The sequence below is a fragment of the Schistocerca nitens genome, chromosome 1 (assembly GCF_023898315.1).
Source record: "Schistocerca nitens isolate TAMUIC-IGC-003100 chromosome 1, iqSchNite1.1, whole genome shotgun sequence".
Lineage (NCBI taxonomy): Eukaryota > Metazoa > Arthropoda > Insecta > Orthoptera > Acrididae > Schistocerca > Schistocerca nitens.
The window spans coordinates 133,185,023-133,206,653 of record NC_064614.1 but is presented as its reverse complement, the minus strand read 5'-3'; the positions used below and the strand labels follow the sequence as shown (position 1 = coordinate 133,206,653).

The window sequence follows — 21,631 nt, the reverse complement described above, 5'->3', positions numbered from 1 at the left end:
GTAACATGCAAGACAGAGATTACTGCTAAAACATCTTGCATGAGTTAATAAGAGTGAAAAGCTAAGTGCATTGTATGTAAGAGAGGGGAGTGGTGAAAAATAGACAGGAAAGGCAATGAAAGATGTAGCAAACTAAAATGGAGTGAAGCAGAGAGGAGTTACAGTGAAGAAAAGCTGAGGCGGAAGAAATCAACGTAAATTAAGGCCAGCTGGGTGGCGACAACCAAGGACATGTTGTAGTGCTAGTTGCCACATGCAGAGTTCAGAGAGACTGGTGTCTGGGGGAAGAATCCAGATGGCACATGTGGTAAAAAAGATGGGAGCTAGCAATACAGTATGTCCTTGGTTCTTGCCATCCACTTGGTCTGAATTTATATTAATTTCTTCTGTCTCAGCTTTTCTTCACTGTAAATACTCTCTGTTTCAATCCATTTTAGTTTTCTATATCTTTCATTGTCTTCACAATCTGTTTTTCACCATCCACCTCTGTTGCATACAATGCACTTAGCTTTTCACTCTTATTAACTCATGCACAATGTTTTAGTAGTAATCTCTGTCTTGCATATTACCATGTCTTCCACCTTTAGGCTCTCAGGTTTTCAGATCAAATCCGATGTAGTCCCCAACAATCAGTCTTTCCTTTTCATCCCGTTTGGTAAGTCTCCCAGACCTGCGGTTCTGGGAGACTTTCTCGAAATCTACACCTTTTCCTAGACCTCTCTAGTCCTTTTCCTTCACCCTTCTTTCTTCCCCTTCAACCCTTCTGCCTGAAGTAGGAGCCACTGGCTCTGAAAGCTTGCCAATCACAACTAGTCCTTTTCCTTCACCCTTCTTTCTTCCCCTTCAACCCTTCTGCCTGAAGAAGGAGCCACTGGCTCTGAAAGCTTGCCAATCACAACTGTCTTTCAAGAGTGTGTTCTGATGCTGCATGGTGAGTTGATTTTTTTATCTGGCCAATTAAATAATTTTATCAATAATTGCCTGTTTTCATTGTATATGTATAACTATTCTTGTAATTCAGAAACTCTTATTTATGTTATAGAATAAATAAATAAACAGTTGATAATACAGGAATAAATGAACTTGTTTCTCCAGATCTTTGTATTGCCATGTATTTGTCAGTCTCCTGAACTTAAATTTGTTCTTAGTGTCCATGAGAATCCTGCTTCACAATAAGTGAAAGTAAAGGATGTTTATAAAAATAATCAAAATCTTGCAATAATAAAGATCTGAAAGGAACTTTCCTTGTTGTTTTAGCTTTGGGGAAAAGGTGTTTCATGATGCAAAAGTTAACCTGACTGCTCTGCTGCAAGAAGATTTACGCTGTGGTGGACTGGTGCTTGCAACAAACCTCACCTTGAACACCCTTATTGAATTAACTGCTGACTGCATGTTACAGAAATGTAGTTTTCGGTAAGCTATATCTCATTAAAATACTTTCTTCTTCTGAACGCTATTTAAATGTACATAATGATTTGTACCTTTCTAAGCAATATCCTTGTTCATCCCTGCTCCACCCTTGATCCCAAGGCACCCAACCCCTTGCCTCATGGCTCATATCCCTGTTACACACCTAGGTGCAAGACCTGTCCCACACATCCTCCCACCACCACCTACTCCAGTCCAGTCCAGTCCCTGTGAAAGCAGTCATGTGATCTACAAACTGAGCTACAACCACTATGCTGTGTTCTACAGCTGCATGACAACCATTAAGCCGAAGGGCTTGACTTCTGTGATTGCTTCACAGCCTGTGCCATCCGGATCCTTCCTGCCAATATCCACTTTTCTGAAATGCACAGATGGGAACTCTCCCTGTAACATATCTTATGTTCCCATAACCCCCTGGACTCAACCTTCTCTAGTCCCTGTTCTTCACCTACCTATCCCCTTCCCTGTTCCAACTGTAGCAATACACAGCCTTCTATTCCACCAACACTCCCACTACTCTCTCTTTTTTCCCCTCCTCTACTTTGCTTCTTTTCTGCTCTCCTCCCTGCCCCCCTCCCCCCACCTCTCCTCAAACCTCCTGACTGCACCTAGCAGCCCTACCCTGTCCCAGTCATGTTCCTGTATGCACTACACCCTCCCACTCCCCGCCCCAATCTGCTCCTTAGCCCTACCTCCCAGAGACAGTGTGTGTGATATATAAGCGCTGGCAGGTCGATAGACACACAAACAAACACAAATATACACACAAAATTCTAGCTTTCGCAACCAACGGTTGCTTCGTCAGGAAAGAGGGAAGGAGAGGGAAAGATGAAAGGATGTGGGTTTTAAGGGAGAGGGTAAGGAGTCATTCCAATCCCGGGAGCGGAAAGACTTACCTTAGGGGGAAAAAAGGACAGGTATACACTCGCACGCACACACATATCCATCCACACATACAGACACAAGCAGACATATTTAAAGACAAAGAGTTTGGGCAGAGATGTCAGTCGAGGTGGAAGAGTAGAGGCAAAGAAGTTGTTGAGAGACAGGTGAGGTATGAGTGGCGGCAACTTGAAATTAGCGGAGATTGAGGCCTGGCGGATAACGAGAAGAGAGGATATACTGAAGGGCAAGTTCCCATCTCCGGAGTTCGGATAGGTTGGTGTTGGTGGGAAGTATCCAGATAACCCGGACGGTGTAACACTGTGCCAAGATATGCTGGCTGTGCACCAAGGCATGTTTAGCCACAGGGTGATCCTCATTACCAACAAACACTGTCTGCCTGTGTCCATTCATGCGAATGGACAGTTTGTTGCTGGTCATTCCCACATAGAATGCATCACAGTGTAGGCAGGTCAGTTGGTAAATCACGTGGGTGCTTTCACACGTGGCTCTGCCTTTGATCGTGTACACCTTCCGGGTTACAGGACTGGAGTAGGTGGTGGTGGGAGGGTGCATGGGACAGGTTTTGCACCGGGGGCGGTTACAAGGATAGGAGCCAGAGGGTAGGGTCAGCCTTCAGATCACGGATAGCCTGGGCTTCCCGATCCATCGTCATTCTTCCGGCGGACAAGGGTTCCACGACCGTGGTACTTGATCGTCGGGAGTATGTGGCTGAGGGACTGCGTCAGCTTTCAGACAACACCACATACAAAGTTTGCCAAGGTAACCCCATTCCCGATGTCCAGGCGGAGCTTCAAGGAATCCTCAGAACCTTAGGCCCCCTGCAAAACCTTTCACCTGACTCCATCAACCTCCTGACCCCACCGACACCTCGCACCCCAACCTTCTACCTTCTTCCTAAAATCCACAAACCCAATCATCCCGGCCGCCCCATTGTAGCTGGTTACCAAGCCCCCACAGAACGTATCTCTGCCTACGTAGATCAACACCTTCAACCCATTACATGCAGTCTCCCATCCTTCATCAAAGACACCAACCACTTCCTTGAACGCCTGGAATCCTTACCCAATCTGTTACCCCCGGAAACCATCCTTGTAACCATTGATGCCACTTCCTTATACACAATATTCCGCACGTCCAGGGCCTCGCTGCGATGGAGCATTTCCTTTCACGCCGATCACCTGCCACCCTACCTAAAACCTCTTTCCTCATTACCTTAGCCAGCTTCATCCTGACCCACAACTTCTTCACTTTTGAAGGCCAGACATACCAACAATTAAAGGGAACAGCCATGGGTACCAGGATGGCCCCCTCGTACGCCAACCTATTCATGGGTCACTTAGAGGAAGCCTTCTTGGTTACCCAGGTCTGCCAACCCAAAGTTTGGTACAGATTTATTGATGACATCTTCATGATCTGGACTCACAGTGAAGAAGAACTCCAGAATTTCCTCTCCAACCTCAACTCCTTTGGTTCCATCAGATTCACCTGGTCCTACTCCAAATCCCATGCCACTTTCCTTGACGTTGACCTCCACCTGTCCAATGGCCAACTTCACACGTCCGTCCACATCAAACCCACCAACAAGCAACAGTACCTCCATTATGACAGCTGCCACCCATTCCACATCAAACGGTCCCTTCCCTACAGCCTAGGTCTTCGTGGCAAACGAATCTGCTCCAGTCCGGAATCCCTGAAACATTACACCAACAACCTGACAACAGCTTTCGCATCCCGCAACTACCCTCCCGGCCTGGTACAGAAGCAAATAACCAGAGCCACTTCCTCATCCCCTCAAACCCAGAATCCCCCACAGAAGAACCACAAAAGTGCCCCACTTGTGACAGAATACTTTCCGGGATTGGACCAGACTCTGAATGTGGCTCTCCAGCAGGGATACGACTTCCTCAAATCCTGCCCTGAAATGAGATCCATCCTTCATGAAATCCTCCCCACTCCGCCAAGAGTGTCTTTCCGCCGTCCACCTAACCTTCGTAACCTGTTAGTTCATCCCTATGAAATCCCCAAACCACCTTCCCTACCCTCTGGCTCCTATCCTTGTAACCGCCCCCGGTGCAAAACCTGTCCCATGCACCCTCCCACCACCACCTACTCCAGTCCTGTAACCCGGAAGGTGTACACGATCAAAGGCAGAGCCACGTGTGAAAGCACCCACGTGATTTACCAACTGACCTGCCTACACTGTGATGCATTCTATGTGGGAATGACCAGCAACAAACTGTCCATTCGCATGAATGGACACAGGCAGACAGTGTTTGTTGGTAATGAGGATCACCCTGTGGCTAAACATGCCTTGGTGCACAGCCAGCACATCTTGGCACAGTGTTACACCGTCCGGGTTATCTGGATACTTCCCACCAACACCAACCTATCCGAACTCCGGAGATGGGAACTTGCCCTTCAGTATATCCTCTCTTCTCGTTATCCGCCAGGCCTCAATCTCCGCTAATTTCAAGTTGCCGCCACTCATACCTCACCTGTCTCTCAACAACTTCTTTGCCTCTACTCTTCCACCTCGACTGACATCTCTGCCCAAACTCTTTGTCTTTAAATATGTCTGCTTGTGTCTGTATGTGTGGATGGATATGTGTGTGTGTGCGAGTGTATACCTGTCCTTTTTTCCCCCTAAGGTAAGTCTTTCCGCTCCCGGGATTGGAATGACTCCTTACCCTCTCCCTTAAAACCCACATCCTTTCATCTTTCCCTCTCCTTCCCTCTTTCCTGACAAAGCAAACGTTGGTTGCGAAAGCTAGAATTTTGTGTGTATATTTGTGTTTGTTTGTGTGTCTATCGACCTGCCAGCGCTTTTGTTTGGTAAGTCTCATCATTTTTTCCACGTGGAATGTTTCCCTCTGTTATATATATATATATATATATATATATATATATATATATATATATATATATATATATATATATATATATATATATATATATATATATAAAGAAAGATGATGAGACTTACCAAACAAAAGCGCTGGCAGGTCGATAGACACACAAAAAAAACACAAATATACACACAAAATTCTAGCTTTCGCAACCAACGGTTGCTTCGTCAGGAAAGAGGGAAGGAGAGGGAACGATGAAAGGATGTGGGTTTTAAGGGAGAGGGTAAGGAGTCATTCCAATCCCGGGAGCGGAAAGACTTACCTTAGGGGGAAAAAAGGACAGGTATACACTCGCACACACACACATATCCATCCACACATACAGACACAAGCAGACCTTTACAAAGGGAAACTACTGGCAAAAACAGAAGGAGGAAATAAGACGACAGAAAAGACTTCGAAATGTAACAGTGACAATAACAAACGTCATTGTTGGGTTCAAATTAATGATATGAATATAACAGAGGGAAACATTCCACGTGGAAAAAATATATCTAAAAAGAAAGATGATGAGACTTACCAAACAAAAGCGCTGGCAGGTCGATAGACACACAAAAAAAAAACACAAATATACACACAAAATTCTAGCTTTCGCAACCAACGGTTGCTTCGTCAGGAAAGAGGGAAGGAGCGGGAAAGATGAAAGGATGTGGGTTTTAAGGGAGAGGGTAAGGAGTCATTCCAATCCCGGGAGCGGAAAGACTTACCTTAGGGGGAAAAAAGGACAGGTATACACTCGCACACACACACATATCCATCCACACATACAGACACAAGCAGCTTGTGTCTGTATGTGTGGATGGATATGTGTGTGTGTGCGAGTGTATACCTGTCCTTTTTTCCCCCTAAGGTAAGTCTTTCCGCTCCCGGGATTGGAATAACTCCTTACCCTCTCCCTTAAAACCCACATCCTTTCATCTTTCCCTCTCCTTCCCTCTTTCCTGACGAAGCAACCGTTGGTTGCGAAAGCTAGAATTTTGTGTGTATATTTGTGTTTTTTTTTGTGTGTCTATCGACCTGCCAGCGCTTTTGTTTGGTAAGTCTCATCATCTTTCTTTTTAGATATATTTTTTCCACGTGGAATGTTTCCCTCTGTTATATATATATATATAGGTGTGATTGCATACATTAGAAGAAGGCCTGTCGGCCAAAAGATCACTTGCATAGCACTCTTGTTGTTATGTCTGTCTTCGATTCCACATCTGCTCTGTATGATGAGTAGAACTCTATCCTTTTCATTATACTATTATTATTCTATCCTGGATTTTCCATTGTTTGAGTGATTATTTGAGTTTTTGAATGGCATTTGCAATTCGTGTCACCTGGTCACTTGGTGGAGGTCGCACTATAACTTCGGTTACAAAACATTAGCACATTTTCAGGTTATGAACTTTTCTTTTCTTCAAAATTTTTACATTCTTTGCACTAATTGCTGTGGAGCACTCCCTCACTAGCTGTAGACATTTTACCAAGAACTATGATTCGAAGTCGTAACTAACTGTCAGAGAGAGAGGTCACAAGTTTTTGGTACTAGGCTACAGTGCACAGCTTGTCAAGGAAGTGCAACTCTTTAGGTATGTACAGGATCAAAAAATAGTTATTTTGCAGAAATCATTGAATTTTATTAGGTGGTTAAGGTCAGATATCAATCCTGTTGTGGTGCGGTCAACCTTGTAGTGGCCTACGATGGACATGTCTTGTGTGTCCATTCCCAAAGATGACACTGCTGCCTATACAGATGTTGGTATTTAATGTGTTTCAAGATGTATGAGGATTCTTCTCTGCAAAAAAGGGTTGACATAATGTCTATGCAACCTTTTTATTGTAACCTTCCCTGAGAAACTAAACTCTGTTCACACTGACAGTGCAGACAGGACTGAGATATTATTGGTTGTGTATAAAGTGTTGATTCTTACTTTCTTCGAATCATAAGTCTAGTTACAGGAGGGAGGACTTCTCTTCTATACAGATATCACAATTCAGGTGTGTGAGAGAATATTGATTCAATCACTCTTTGACTCCACTCAGATTGCAAATAGTGTGTTCAATAGGATCCCTGCTACTAAAAATCAATTTTTTCCTTGTGGAAGATCCTCTCCTATTCAAGGTCAAAGAACAGTATCATCCTCTTCTATATCAAAGCTGAAGGATTCTTAAAACTATTACACAATAATTTGTAAGTTGTCAAATCATCATTATCTTTTACAATTTCCAGCTCCTATCCAGGTCTGTTTGAAATATAAGTCTCTCCATTGTCTTCTGTCTTTTTACCATCTCTCCTTCTCCTCTCTTCCACATGCAATTCTTCACTTCTTTCAGCTGCCTGTCTCTTGTTCTTCCTCTCTGTGTTTTTCACTTCCTGCTCACCTCATCTATCTTCCTGGGTATCCCCTCCTCCTCCAGCCACTTAACATATCTCTACCATATTAGTCACAATTCTTCAGTCCTGTCCTGTAATGATTCCTCCTTCACTAATTCCTGATCCTCTCATTCCTGCCCAGCATTGCCACTTCAGTATTATTTCTCAAGAATTTCACCTCACTAGCTTATATTTTGCTTCTCTCTCTTCCTTTCATTGCCTAGGCCTCCAAAGCTCATTTCAGGATACAACCTTTTCGTTGTTTATAGGGACACCCTTTTTCCATATCAGGCTTCTAATACTTTTCCTGAATGCTTCTCTTGGTTTCGCTCACCCATTTATTTATCTGCTATTAAGCTTCTCCGATACTTGAAGCTCTCTACCTTCTTTCTCAGTTGTTCCGTACCAATTGTTATTCCAGTTTAAAAGATTACAACCTGATTTCTGCAATTTCTTCTCTGTCTGCCTTCTCTGTAGCATGATAGTTGGTAATGTGAAACTGATAATCCTAATGGATACTGGATGGTGTTGATACTGGATGTGTGGTGATGTACAACACCACAGTTTTGGTTTCACTTTTTCACACATTTATTATCCATGATGTTATGTTGCTGGAACAAAGACCGGTTTCTTAACTTTGTAAGATGAATAGTACAGGCTGGATCTCACAAACAAGCAAAGAATGCTGTGGCAGAAACCATCAAATAAATTATAGCATTATTGAAGCACAGTTTTTTAGAGATGCTGTCAAAGAATCAACAATAGCCTTAACAAATGACTAAGTGTGGCACAGAACAATTGCTCATTTCAGTAATAATGATGATCATACCCTCCTCCCAACCACTATACAATATTCACAAACTTGAATTAAAGAACTTACTTTTACATTCTTAGACACTGAGATTACTGAGTTTCTGCAGATGTTGGTACAAGTATTTTGGTGGACAGGTTTCACATAGGTGTTGCTTGTTAACTCAGTCAGTCAGGGGCTCACTATTTTCACTGACATCCAACTATTTAAGGACTGTCATAAGCACAATTTGTTATTTTGGAAACTACATAATCATTTGTAAAACAGATAGGTTAAATTTTGCTGCTCCAAATGGACTTTTTTTAAGTATTAACTATATATTTGTTTATGAAATATGCGGTAATGTAGCTGTTTTGACTGGAAGTAGTGGTCATGTGTACATGAGGTGTGATTGCTTGCATGAATGTTTGTATGTTTCTCATTTCCTTTCTGAAGAAGGCTTTGACTTAAATCTCAGTGTGTAACAGCCTATTTGTTGTGCTTTTCTGCAATTCAAAGAGTCACCTTTATAGGGAATAGCACACCATCCTTTACACACTAGTGTTGAGTATCATTAATCCTATTTTTTCTGTTTGCATAGTCAGTATTTTATAATATTAAAAAATCTTCAACACCTTTTCTTGTAGGGAAGGTGGACCAGAGGTGTGCCCACCAGACTATAAGGAAAGTGATGACCGAATCTTTTGGATATACTTCTTTCTCCGCTTTTTGGGAACTACAGCACTAACTGCAGGGGTCACTATGCTTGATCCTATTGCACTTACAATGATTCGAAAATATGGTGGACATTTTGGTAGAGAGCGGCTGTTTTCTACTCTTGGAATGGCCTTTTTTGCTCCTCTTGTTGGTCTCTTCATAGATCAGAACAGCCAGTACCTGAGTAAGTAAGTCTGCGTTTTCGTCTTTTTAAATTTGTTGCTCTATTGGCTTTTCTTTGCTAGAAGTTTTAATGTGAAACAAGGGAATAAAAATACTTGTTTCCACAGTATAGAAAGATTTTGGTGTATCTTGTCCAACATATAAATGTGAACACTTGAAATGATCACTAGACTAATTTTAATCTAGACATAATCGTAAGTAGTATTAAGGGAGCAACCAATTCTCTTTTTCATAATTCTCTAATCTGTGAAATATACATTGTCCGACAAAAAAGTGAAGCATCCAGAAGGTTGGATGTGAATGTTACTTTGTACACACACACACACACACACACACACACACACACAGCATGGAAGGGGGGGGGGGGGCGGTTGTATGTAAACGTTGCAATTCTCTGTGAAGGTAAAATAGCCAGTAAAGCTCAGTAGTGGTGTTCATGTTGGTGTTGTTACCAGGACTCAAAGAGCATATAAGGAACATGAAAGTATCTGATGTTGAGTGATTACTATGAATATAGAGATGCCATGTACTTTTATGATAACAGTATTATCAGCAGTTGAGAGAGTTTGAAAGGGACCTCGTCTATGCCTTTGTAAATAAACTTCTAGAGTCTCTAGATGATAAAATGCTGACAACATGATTACTTTGTGATTTATCACAAGCTTTTGATACTGTAAACCAATAAATAGTGTTACAGAAAGCTACCGTAACCTTATAGGAATAAATGATGTGTCAGATAATGGTTACAGTCATACCTCACAGATAGGATTATACTGTATAGATGATTTTAGTAGTGGTGTGACTTCATCAGAATAGAGAAGCATCAAATGTGGAGTGCCACAAGGACCCATTATTGGTTCTTTATTGTTCCTGATATTTATAAATGGATTACCACAGTGTATAAAATTACAGTGCAATTTTACCATTTTTGTAGATGAAACCAACATTATGACTCATGGTTGTACATGTGGAAATGTTTTGCAGAGTAAACAGGTCTCATCACATAATAACCATTCACAAGAGCCACAGCACATAAATTTTTGCCGTACGTATTGTCTCCTGGAGTGGGAACTTAAACAATATGAAAGCAGCATACTATATGTATTTCTCTACTGACATGTTGAAGTATTTTATGGGGAAACCAATCCCTAGCATAGAAAATTTTCTTGGCCCAAAAATGTGTTGCAAGAATAATGAGTTGTGTAGACTGTAGATACAGTTGTAGAAACCTTCTCAATTTATACTTTCACTTATGTGTTTCATCAGCAAAAATACTGAGTTGTATAAAAGAAATGGTGGGTATCATGTTTGCAATGCAAGTAGAAGGCATGATTCACACAGTGATTTTAAAAATTTGACAACTGTTCAGAAAGATGTGTGGTAAACTGGCATAAAAGCTTATATGCTCTCTCACCTGTATGTAAGTTTGAGAACAAGCCCCTGTTTAGGGAGCCTCTGAGGCAATTTCTTCTCAAAACGTTATTTTGCAGCTGATTTCTTAGTCCCAATGAAAAACCCTCATGGAACTATAAAATATATGTGTGATGTAATATAATGTAAGATTGAGCAGTTATATAGATACTCACTTCTCTCTCTCTCTCTCTCTTTTTTTTTTTTTTTTTAAAAAAACTCGCTGTATCTAATTTTTGTATGATGCAAATGTGATCTAGTATTGCTCTTGAGTTTCCTGTAACATTACTACCCATGTATTAAGTTGTTCAGAAAGATCACATCTAAAATAATGGGTGCACTCTATATCCATGTGAGCTTATCTCAGATGTATTGATGGAGTGAGAATCAAATAAATAAATGAAATTATTGTTCTCTATATGGGCAGCTGGTCAAATTGTGCAGTATGCAGATTTGTGGGGTTTTTGGATGTGACAGCATAGAAATGTTAGGGCAGGCAAACTCCTAATCAAGGATGAAATTTTCACTCTGCAGTGGAGCTTGCACTGATATGAAACATCCTGGCAGGTTAAAACTGTGTGCCGGACTGAGACTCGAACTCGGGACCTTTGCCTTTCGCTCTGCTGTCTGAGCTACCCAAGCACAACTCGCAACTCGTCCTCACAGCCACAAATTCCACCAGTAACTCGTCTCCTACCTTCCAAACTTCACAGAAGCTCTTCTGCGAACCTTGCACACAGTTTTAATCTGCCAGTATCAGCGAACGCTCACTGGAGAGTGAAAATTTCATTCTGGAAACATCCATCTATGGCTAAGACATGTCTCTGCAATAACCTTTCTTCCAGGTGTGCTAGTTCTGCAAGGTTCACAGAAGAGCTTCTGTGAAGTTTGGAACGTAGGAGACGAGGTACTGGCAGAATTTGGAGCTGTGAGGACGGATCGTGAGTCATACTTGGTTAGCTCAGACAGTAGAGCACTTGCCCGTGATAGGCAAGGGTCCAGAGTTAGAGTCTCAGTCTGGCACACAGCTTGAATCTGTCAGGAAGTTTCATAATCGAGGTTTTGCTCGACCCTATCTAATCACAAGAGGTTGATTAACCAAGCACATTGTAACTCCTGTATGTTCTCTTGCCAACTGAGAACAATTAATGGACTACCTGTAGCCTTCAGTGTCATCTTACACCGTTCTTCAAAGGTTTGCAGGTCTAGGACATTACCACTCAATCCCTGAGGCTGCTGTTAACACCATGACATGAATGGGTGTATTTATAATGGTATCATGACGGGGAAGCGTTGACCACTGATGAATGGTGTCACATTGTGTTGAGCAACTAATTGCAGTTCTGCACTTCTCTGAATGACCAATGTTGCCAATTATGGCGGTGTCCTGGGGAGACATCCTATTCCCCAGTGTTTTGGAGAGGCACAGTGGTGTTACTCCTGGTGTCATGGTGTGTGGGGCCCATTGGGTATAACACTGGGAACTTTGATGGCACAACAGAAGATCAAGGACATCCCAGATCCTCGTGTGTTACCTCTCAGGTGACTTTATCGTGGTTCCATTGCCATTTATCACAGTGCTCATCCACACATGATACATGTCTACATCTACATCTACATTTATACCCCACAAGCCATCCAGTGGTGTGTGGCGGAGGGCACTTTACATGCCACTGTCATTACCTCCCTTTCCTGTTCCAGGCGCGTATGGTTCGCAGGAAGAACGACTGTCTGAAAGCCTCCGTGCGCGCTCTAATCTCTCTAATTTTACATTCGTGATCTCCTCGGGAGGTATAAGTAGGGGGAAGCAATATATTCGATACCTCATCCAGAAACGCACCCTCTCGAAACCTGGCGAGCAAGCTATTCCGCGATGCAGAGCGCCTCTCTTGCAGAGTCTGCCACTTGAGTTTATTAAACATCTCCGTAACGCTATCACGGTTACCAAATAACCCTGTGACGAAACGCGCCGCTCTTCTTTGGATCTTCTCTATCTCCTCCGTCAACCCGATCTGGTATGGATCCCACACTGATGAGCAATACTCAAGTATAGGTTGAACGAGTGTTTTGTAAGCCACCTCCTTTGTTGATGGACTACATTTTCTAAGCACTCTCCCAATGAATCTCAACCTGGTACCCGCCTTACCAACAATTAATTTTATATGATCATTACACTTCAAATCGTTCCGCATTCATACTCCCAGATATTTTACAGAAGTAACTGCTACCAGTGTTTGTTCCGCTATCATATAATCATACAATAAAGGATCCTTCTTTCTGTGAGACGTCTATGTGGTATCTCACCTGCTCTCACTATTCATCACAGTTACTTGCAACAGTAACATATTCTTACCACACAACTCATATACTATAATAAGTGTACAGTACGATAATTGCCAAGACTACAGAAAGAGAACAAACATTTCAATGACCAGATGGACAGTTCATAATGTTGTGAAAATAAATAAAATAAATAGCAGAAGGGAGTTTTGAACATAGCTCACCCATGTGGCAGTCCAACACCATGACCACTTATCCATGACACTGCTGCTGCTTATGGTTGCTCTTTATTGGACTTCTTTTCTTGAACTGTTCACTGTTTGTATTCTCTCTCTCTCCCTTTTTATTTTTTTCAGGATTCAGTGTACCTTTTTCCTGTTTTCAGCCTTGATCTGTGTTCAGTTTTTGATGGGCTATCCATTGGGTAATCTTACCATTAAATCTGAGGGGTGGGGTGGGTAGTGTGATTGGGAATTTCCCTTGTGAGATACTCCCATGGCCAGCAAGATCCCCAGATGTGTCCCAATGGACAGTGTGTGGCAACAGCTATAGCATCAACTCCATCCCACAACTAGTATCCAGGATATTGAGTTGGGAAAAGAAACAGATTTTGGAAGGTGGGAAGTACTGGATGATTACTGTTTGTCAAAGAAATACTTTTAAACACTTTATTAGCAACTAGCAGACCAAGATAAATACAACATTGCTGAACTGTTACACTGTGATCTCCTACTTCACTGTTAGTGCTCATAAGTCATAATGAAATTTAATTTGATGTATTTCAAAATGCTATACCTGACCACGAAGACTGCATGAGAAACTACTAAAGCTCACTTAAAAAAAAAAAAAAAAAAAAAAAACTTTTCAATAAGAACTTTTGTTATTAAGAGACTTATACTCAATGACAGTTTTCATATACATATACATTCTGCCTGTGGTGTTAACCTATACAATAAAAAAATTAAGCTTACTTGTTAATATCTATGCTCTCGTTTTGACTGATCAGGTTTCCAACTGTCCTTTTATCATCTCTCTGTTGTCTTAACATTCACGAGATGTTTTAGTTAACAAGATCCAAAGCTCAGGGCATTCGTTTCACTACCAGTTTTAATTATAATAATTATTATTGGAACAAGTGCACTAATTCTGAGGCAGATAGGTCACACTTAAACAGAAACATGACCAAAATACAATTCAGTTATGTTCTTGAATATAAGCACTTTCTATTTATATAATAGAGGGAAACATTCCACGTGGGAAAAATATATCTAAAAACAAAGATGATGTGACTTACCGAACGAAAGCGCTGGCAGGACGATAGACACACAAACAAACACAAACACACACACAAAATTCAAGCTTTCGCAACAAACTGTTGCCTCATCAGGAAAGAGGGGAAGGAGAGGGAAAGACGAAAGGATGTGGGTTTTAAGGGAGAGGGTAAGGAGTCATTCCAATCCCAGGAGCGGAAAGACTTACCTTAGGGGGAAAAAAGGACAGGTATACCCTCGCACACACACACATATCCATCCACACATATACAGACACAAGCAGACATATTTAAAGACAAAGAGTTTGGGCAGAGATGTCAGTCAAGGCGGAAGTTCGTTTGTGTTTGTTTGTGTGTCTATCGTCCTGCCAGCGCTTTCGTTCGGTAAGTACTTTCTATTTCTGTGACATAACATTAATACCCTAGCTTTAAATTTTCACACCACCTTGTGAAGATTCCGAAGGTTAAAGTACTGTATGCTTATGCAACGTAGTCAGTCACCAGCTCCAATGTTCATCATTTATGGTGGATGAAATACTGGCTGTCTTGATTCCAGTCACAGAATTCACACTGCCCTGTGCACCAAGGGATGGCTAATCTTGTAGCGGCATGCTCTCTGTTGGTTACTGCAATTACTACCAGCAGAACTTCACTTCTTACTGACTACCCATCTCTCTGTCTCACTCTGTAACTTCTCCACCCTACCTTTCATCTCTTTTTGATAACAGCTGAATGATAGCTTGGTCATAACGTAGCGTAATCAACAGTGTGACATGGCTCAGTTATAAACAACCAGTTACAACAGCTGTGGGTCAGTTTTCCTCAGGAGAGGGTACAACTGCTTTGTGATACCCTTCCCAATCAAATCAGATCATGTATCTAGGCCAGAAGAGGTGCAACTTCAGACTGATAAGTGGGCACATACTGCCAAGCTTTTTCTAGCCCAGTAAGTCAACCATAGCCAAGCATTGTATCTCCACAAGACATTTTGTGGATTACTCTGCCATGAAAATCTTGGCCTCAGTGAGATCTTTCTGGGATTCAATTACGAGGGTAAGTCAATTATTATCTGAAGTTTAGTTATAGTTTTGTTTATTTTGGTAGTACTGTTGTTTTATGTTGATGACACATGTTTTGTTTATTTGTTGTTATATCTTTGCAATTTTCAAGCTGCTACGTTAGTTTCATTATTGCTGCTGTGCTGTTAATCAAGGGTGCTCCACTGTATTTGCACCGAAGAAAAGCAACGTTCAGTGATCTGTTTTTTGTGGTCAGAAGGCATATCAGGGGCCAAATTTCATCAAAGACTTTCGGTACAACGTGGGAACAGTATTGTGCCACTACAGAGTGTCTACAAATGGATTGAAAAATTCCAAAATGGTCACACAAGTGTTACGCACAATGAAGGAGCCGGACAACTGTTTACTGCCAAAAATGAAGAAACCATTGAGTGTTCGCGTTATGTGATTCTCTTAGACAGACGATTAACTATTGATGAAGTGGCACATCGTCTCCAAATTAGTCACAGTTCTGCCTGTGAAATCATCCACAACAGACTTGGGTTTCACAAAGTTTGTGCAAGATGGGTCTCAAAATAACTCACACAGTTGCATAAAGAAACGCACTTGGACATCTGCAAAAAACATTTGGAATCATTACTGGTGACAAAACATGGATCCATCATTATGAGCCGGAGAGTAAACGGCAGAGGATGGAATGGAAACATCCAAATTCGCCGTGCAAAAAAAAGTTTAAGACCCAACCATCTACTGGAAAACTGATGCTCACAGTGTTTTGGGATGCACAAAGTCCAGTACTGAAACGTTATGGGGAAAGGGGCACAACTATAAACAATGTATGTTACAGTGAGATGCTTACTGCTGGGCTAAAGCCTGCAATTCAAAACAAACACCGACGATTGTTGTCAAAAGGTGTTGTGTTGTTGCATGACAATGCCCGTCCGCATACTGCCGCCCACACTGCTGAAGTGCTCCAGAAACTCAAATTTGAAGTACTGGATCATCCTCCATATAGTCCAGATCTTGCCCCTTCCGATTATCACTTGTTTGGTCTGCTCAAACAGGCATTAAGGGGCCATCAGTTTGCCTCAATGAATGAATGAATGAATGAATGAATGAAATTTTATTGTCGTTTAGCTATTACAGCAATTGACAAAGTCAAGTTACACATATACAAGTTATACAGCATATATACATGGGTTAAAGATCAATATGTGACATAAGTTTTACATAAAATACAGTATTTAAAATGAAATAATATGAAAACATTGCATCATAACTGATTCAGTTAAAGAAATTATGCTACACTCTCCAAATCGGTACCACTATGATATTTTACAGTCGTAAAATTCCTGAAGTGAGTAGTATGGGTTTGCAGCTAACCAACTGAACAATTTGTCTTTAAATACATCAAATGGAGCTTCTACCCAGTCTAGTGGCAAATTATTAAACATCTTCATACCCACCACTTTGTAGCTGAGACGATGCAGTGAAAGAAGCGGTGCATTACTGGCTCGTAGCTGAACTGAGGACCTTGTTTTATGAGGGCATCAGGAAGCTTGTACAACAATGGACCAAGTGTGTTGAAATGCAAGGAGACTGTGTTGAAAAGTGGTGTTCATGTAAGTTTCCTATTTGATTACAATAAAATTTTATAACTACTTTGCAGATAATAATTGACTTACCATTGTATTAATGAGTGGAAATACATTTAGAGCAAGACCTTATTAATCATGATGGTGCCTTTCAACAGGATAAGGCAAGGGATCCGGTGTTACCTTTAATGTCTTCAGAAAGGAAACATTTTATGATCAATGACACGTGTAGTGACATGTAATTTTATTCATTTTGACATCTGAATTTTAACTCCATGAGTGCTCATTCTCTAAAGAGAGCATGCATGTGGTATCTCGTTATGCATGTGCTTGCGCGCCATAGCTGGAGCAATATTCAAAGAGGGTGCACAACTCGACAGAGATCGCTAATGTAGCTGTTGTCTTTACACATGCATCTTCGTGACATATTTTTGTACAAAGGTAGCAATGTGAATTAGCAATCTCCAATGCAAAACAATCATCTGAAGATGGTTGAATGGTTGTCAGCTGAAATATTGTGGCAATAAGTCAGCATTATCCCGGCTCCAATCCTGACACTTGATGGAAGTTCTTTCTAGTCTGTTAGGGTCCAGTAAAGTGATTAATTTAGTGGCTGTACTGAGAGATTTTCATGGAGAACTAGAAAGAAGAAGAAAGATTACTGTTTAACATTCAGTTGGTGATGAGAACATTAGAGGTGAAACACAAACTTGGACTTGATAAAGATAGAAAATGAAATCAACCAAATCCTTTTCACAGGGGCCATCTCAGCATCTTCCTTAAGTGATTTATTGAAGTCACCTTACCACTACACCACCTTGCTTGGTAGGAGAGCTAGAGTTTCCAGTTAAGTATTTTCTAAAAGTATCATTTATTTGTAAATAAACAGTTAAAGGACACCCATAAGTATTAACAAAATAAGTTCTTTTATTTGTAAAGAAAACAGAAGTAAGTTCAAGAATAAGAACCCATCAGATCACAATACAAAAGGGTGAAGTTATGCTCATGAGAGCTGAGTGATATACACTACTTGCTTTGGGTGCCTAAGATCCTACAGCCACCTCTGAGAACAAGACACAGATATGGTCAAGCATACAGTAATAACATTAAATACCTTCCTGTGCCACTTCATAGCTGATTTTTTAATCTAACAAATATTTTAATAAAAGGGTAAATTGCTAATCATCACATGGGGGGGGGGATGTTGGGTGGCACACAGAAACAGTGAAAAAATGACTGCTAGATGTTATTAGCTATGGGGATGAGTCCTTCATCAGACAAAGACAAAACAAAATACACACATGCGCACACACATACACTTGTCCACTGTTGTTTCTGGGCACTAATGCCAGATTGTGACTGCATCGGAGGTCAGCAGCAGCAGTTGGTGGGGTGGGTAGTCTGAATACAAATCAGAGGTATGGTAAAGGTCTATTTGGGGGGGGGGGAGGGGGGATGGATAGCAGGATAAAGGTGGAGGAAGGTGCTTGTGCTATGTGTAGGAATGTGCAAGGATGTGGTGGGAATAGGATAGCTGGCTGCTAGGTGCAGTAATGGGAAGCTGCACTGAGGGAAAGAGGGGTGAGTGAGAGGGGGGTGGGATGATGGAGAGAGGAGAGAAGTAGAGAAGGAAAAAGAAACTGCAGGTGTGGAAGAGGGGGAAAAGGAGAGATGAGAGAAGCAGATAAGAGAAAGGACAATGCAGATGTGCTGCTGAGATACAAGGGATATGTGAGGCTGGAATAGTAAGAAGGAAGGGAACAGGAAATTGGAGGACAGGGACTAGTGAAGGTTGAGGCAGTTGTTTGAGGTACTTTATTATTAAATTCTTTTGATCTATATTCTTTCCCCTTTCACAAAATGGGATACCTATAGGTTAACAAAATTCCTTCACCTTTTTTGTCTATCTATTGATCTGACAGTAATATTTATTTGTATTTTTAGTTTCTTTATGCTACCAATTCACTTGAAAACTTATCTAGTTATTTTGTGTGTGTGTGTGTGTGTGTGTGTGTGTGTGTGTGTGAGAGAGAGAGAGAGAGAGAGAGAGAGAGAGAGAGAGAGGAAAGGTTACAAAAATTAAAAGCTTATCTCCACTCATTAGAAAATGTGTTTTATTTTCAGTTTTTATTAGGTGCACTATTATCTTTTTTAAATTGAAATGTGTTCTTTTTCTTGTGGGCGTTGTAAAATAAGTATTAGTAGCCACACAGCTGAATGCATTGCCAAATGCTGTGTGTGAAACTATGCACAGCATCTAGATTTTTGTTCTTTCATGCCACACAGGTTACACAGACTACTCTGCTGCATTCTACACATATGATATACTACTTGCCATATCTGCAGTGGCCATTGCTCTGTTGCCACTTGGTGTGCAGCTGCCAGCAGACAACATCATGCGGGATTTAATGCACATTGTGCGGTTACCCCATGTTATAATATTCATATTTTTCCTTTTTTTCCTTGGGAACTTTTGGGGTTTCATTGAGTCATTTCTTTTCCTCTACCTCAAGGAACTTGGTGCATCAAATTATCTTCTCGGTAAGTAGTTTCTGTCATCATCATTACTACTTTTATCAATATTATAGTTATTATTCTTCTTGTTGTTGGTATAATAATTAATTACTGTTGCATTTGTTTTATTATTTATTGCTTTTGAGTATCATCTAACAGACTGCTGTGCCTTATGGTGTGAAGAGAGTCAACACAATTATAGAAGATGTGATGACTATTTACGTGTTTCATTGTGACCAACAGAATAAAGTACATAAAGTTTTATTTTGCAAAAACAAGCACTATTATTATGATGATCTTCCAGTCTTTCGTGGCAGGTTGAACCATTATAAGATTCTCATGTTTCAAGTTGGCTTAATTTGTCGAAATGAAGCAATGATTGTCACTCCCACCATCTTATGATGAAGTATCAAAACAGTGTCTCATTAACCTTTGTATGTGTTATAATGTGGGTTAGTCTGCCTCCTCCCAGTGCAGGATGGTGGGTTGGAGTGGAAATGGGGTCTGCTCAAGTTCCAATGCAGTCAGGCTGCACCTCGCATGCTATTTGAATGTCTCTCAGCTGGGAGCACACACAGTGTATTGTGACCAGTGATGCATTCCATACAGAGCTCATTTCATGGCTACTACATCTGTTTATGAAGCCAGTGTTTGTCCTAGTTTTGATGACTTATTTTGTTGTGCTGTCCCAAGTACCTGTGAAAAATTCATTAGAATTGGTGGAGCAAGAATTAGGTTATAGACAAAGAGACTTTTCCAACAGCCACTCACTACCAATTACTTCCAGTGCAAAGAGCATTATACAAGCAGTTGGGCTTTCCCTTACCACCAAGAGCAGCTGGTATGTACATGGAGCATTTTTGAGAAAATTGCTGTTAAGACTATATTCCTCAAAATCAAAGCATTTCTATAAGTATGTAGGTAACATCTATGTTGTATTGCCAAACAGCAACAGGTTCCTGGATGAATTTCCTGGATCCATCAATCATCAGGAGAGTCCCAGGAAAGTGTGATAGGACTGCTCTTATTCTCGATATAAATAAATGATCTGACAGACAGGGTGGGCAGCAGTTTAAAGCTGTTTGTTGATGATACTGTGGCATACAGGAAGGTGTTGCCACTAAGTGACAATAGGAGTATGCAAGACGACTTTAGACAGATTTTCTAATTGGTGTGATGACTAGCAGCTTGCTCTAAATGCAGAAAAAATTAAGTTATAATGTAGATGAGTAGGAAAAACAATCCTGTAACATTTGCATACAGCATTAATATGGTACTGTTTGACACAATTAAATATCTAGGTGTAATGTTGCAAAGCAATATGAAATGGAATGAGGACGTCAAGTTAGTAGTAGGGAAGGCAAATGCTCGACTTTTTTTATTGGGAGAATTTTGGGTAAGTGTAGCTCATTCATAAAGGAGAAGGCATTCGAAACACTATTGTAACTCATTCTTGAGTACTCTTTGAGTGTTTGGGATCCCCACCAGGTTGGATTAAAGGAAGATGTCAAAGGAGGCGGCTAAATTTCATACCGGTAGGTTCCATCAGTAATCAAGCATTATGGAGATGCTAAGTGAACTAAAATGGGAATCCCTCGAGGGACATGACACGCTTTTTGCAAGGGACTATTGCAAAAATTTCAGGAACTGGCATTTGAGGCTGACTGCAGAATTATTCTACTGCCACCAGCATATATTTCGAGTAAAGACTATGAAGACAAGATGCTAGAAATTAGGGCCCTCACATAGGCTTTTAGACAGTTGTTTTTCCTTCACTCTATTTTTGGATGGAACAAGAAAAAGAAATGACTAGTGATAGCATGTAGTATCCCCTGCCATGCACTGTACTGTGGCTTGTGGAGTATATGTGTAATGTAAATGTATAGATAAAAACTCTATTCACCAAGTGGCAACAAGAGAACACACACACAAAGTTTTAATTTTTACAAGCTTTTGGAGTCATTGACTCTTTCCTCTGGCAGTAGTGTAGAAGGGAAAGGTTGCAGGGTGAAGGAAAAGGGCTGGAGATAAGGGGTACAGTTCAGAACAGTCACCGAGAACCACGGGTCAGGGGAGATTTACTGGACACGTAAGTCTCCCCTGACCCAGGGTTCTGGGTGACTTTTCTGAGCCGTACCCATTTCCCTAAACCTGTCAAGACCATTTCCTTCACCCCTCTTCCTTCCTCTTCAACTCTTCTGCCAGGAGAAGAAGCCACTTGCTGCGAAAGATTGTAAAAGGTAAACTTTTTTGT

The 21,631-nt window shown here is 41.1% G+C and overlaps 1 protein-coding gene across 1 annotated transcript in view; it reads left to right on the top strand.

Annotated features, from left to right (window-relative positions):
- Positions 1–21,631, top strand: part of LOC126213416 (uncharacterized) — a 156,728-nt gene that overhangs the window by 99,390 nt on the left and 35,707 nt on the right. The window contains exons 8-10 of the mRNA XM_049941463.1: positions 1,258–1,413; positions 9,037–9,290; positions 19,150–19,404. Coding sequence (XP_049797420.1) covers positions 1,258–1,413; positions 9,037–9,290; positions 19,150–19,404 — 665 coding nt within the window. The remainder of the gene's footprint in view (positions 1–1,257; positions 1,414–9,036; positions 9,291–19,149; positions 19,405–21,631) is intronic.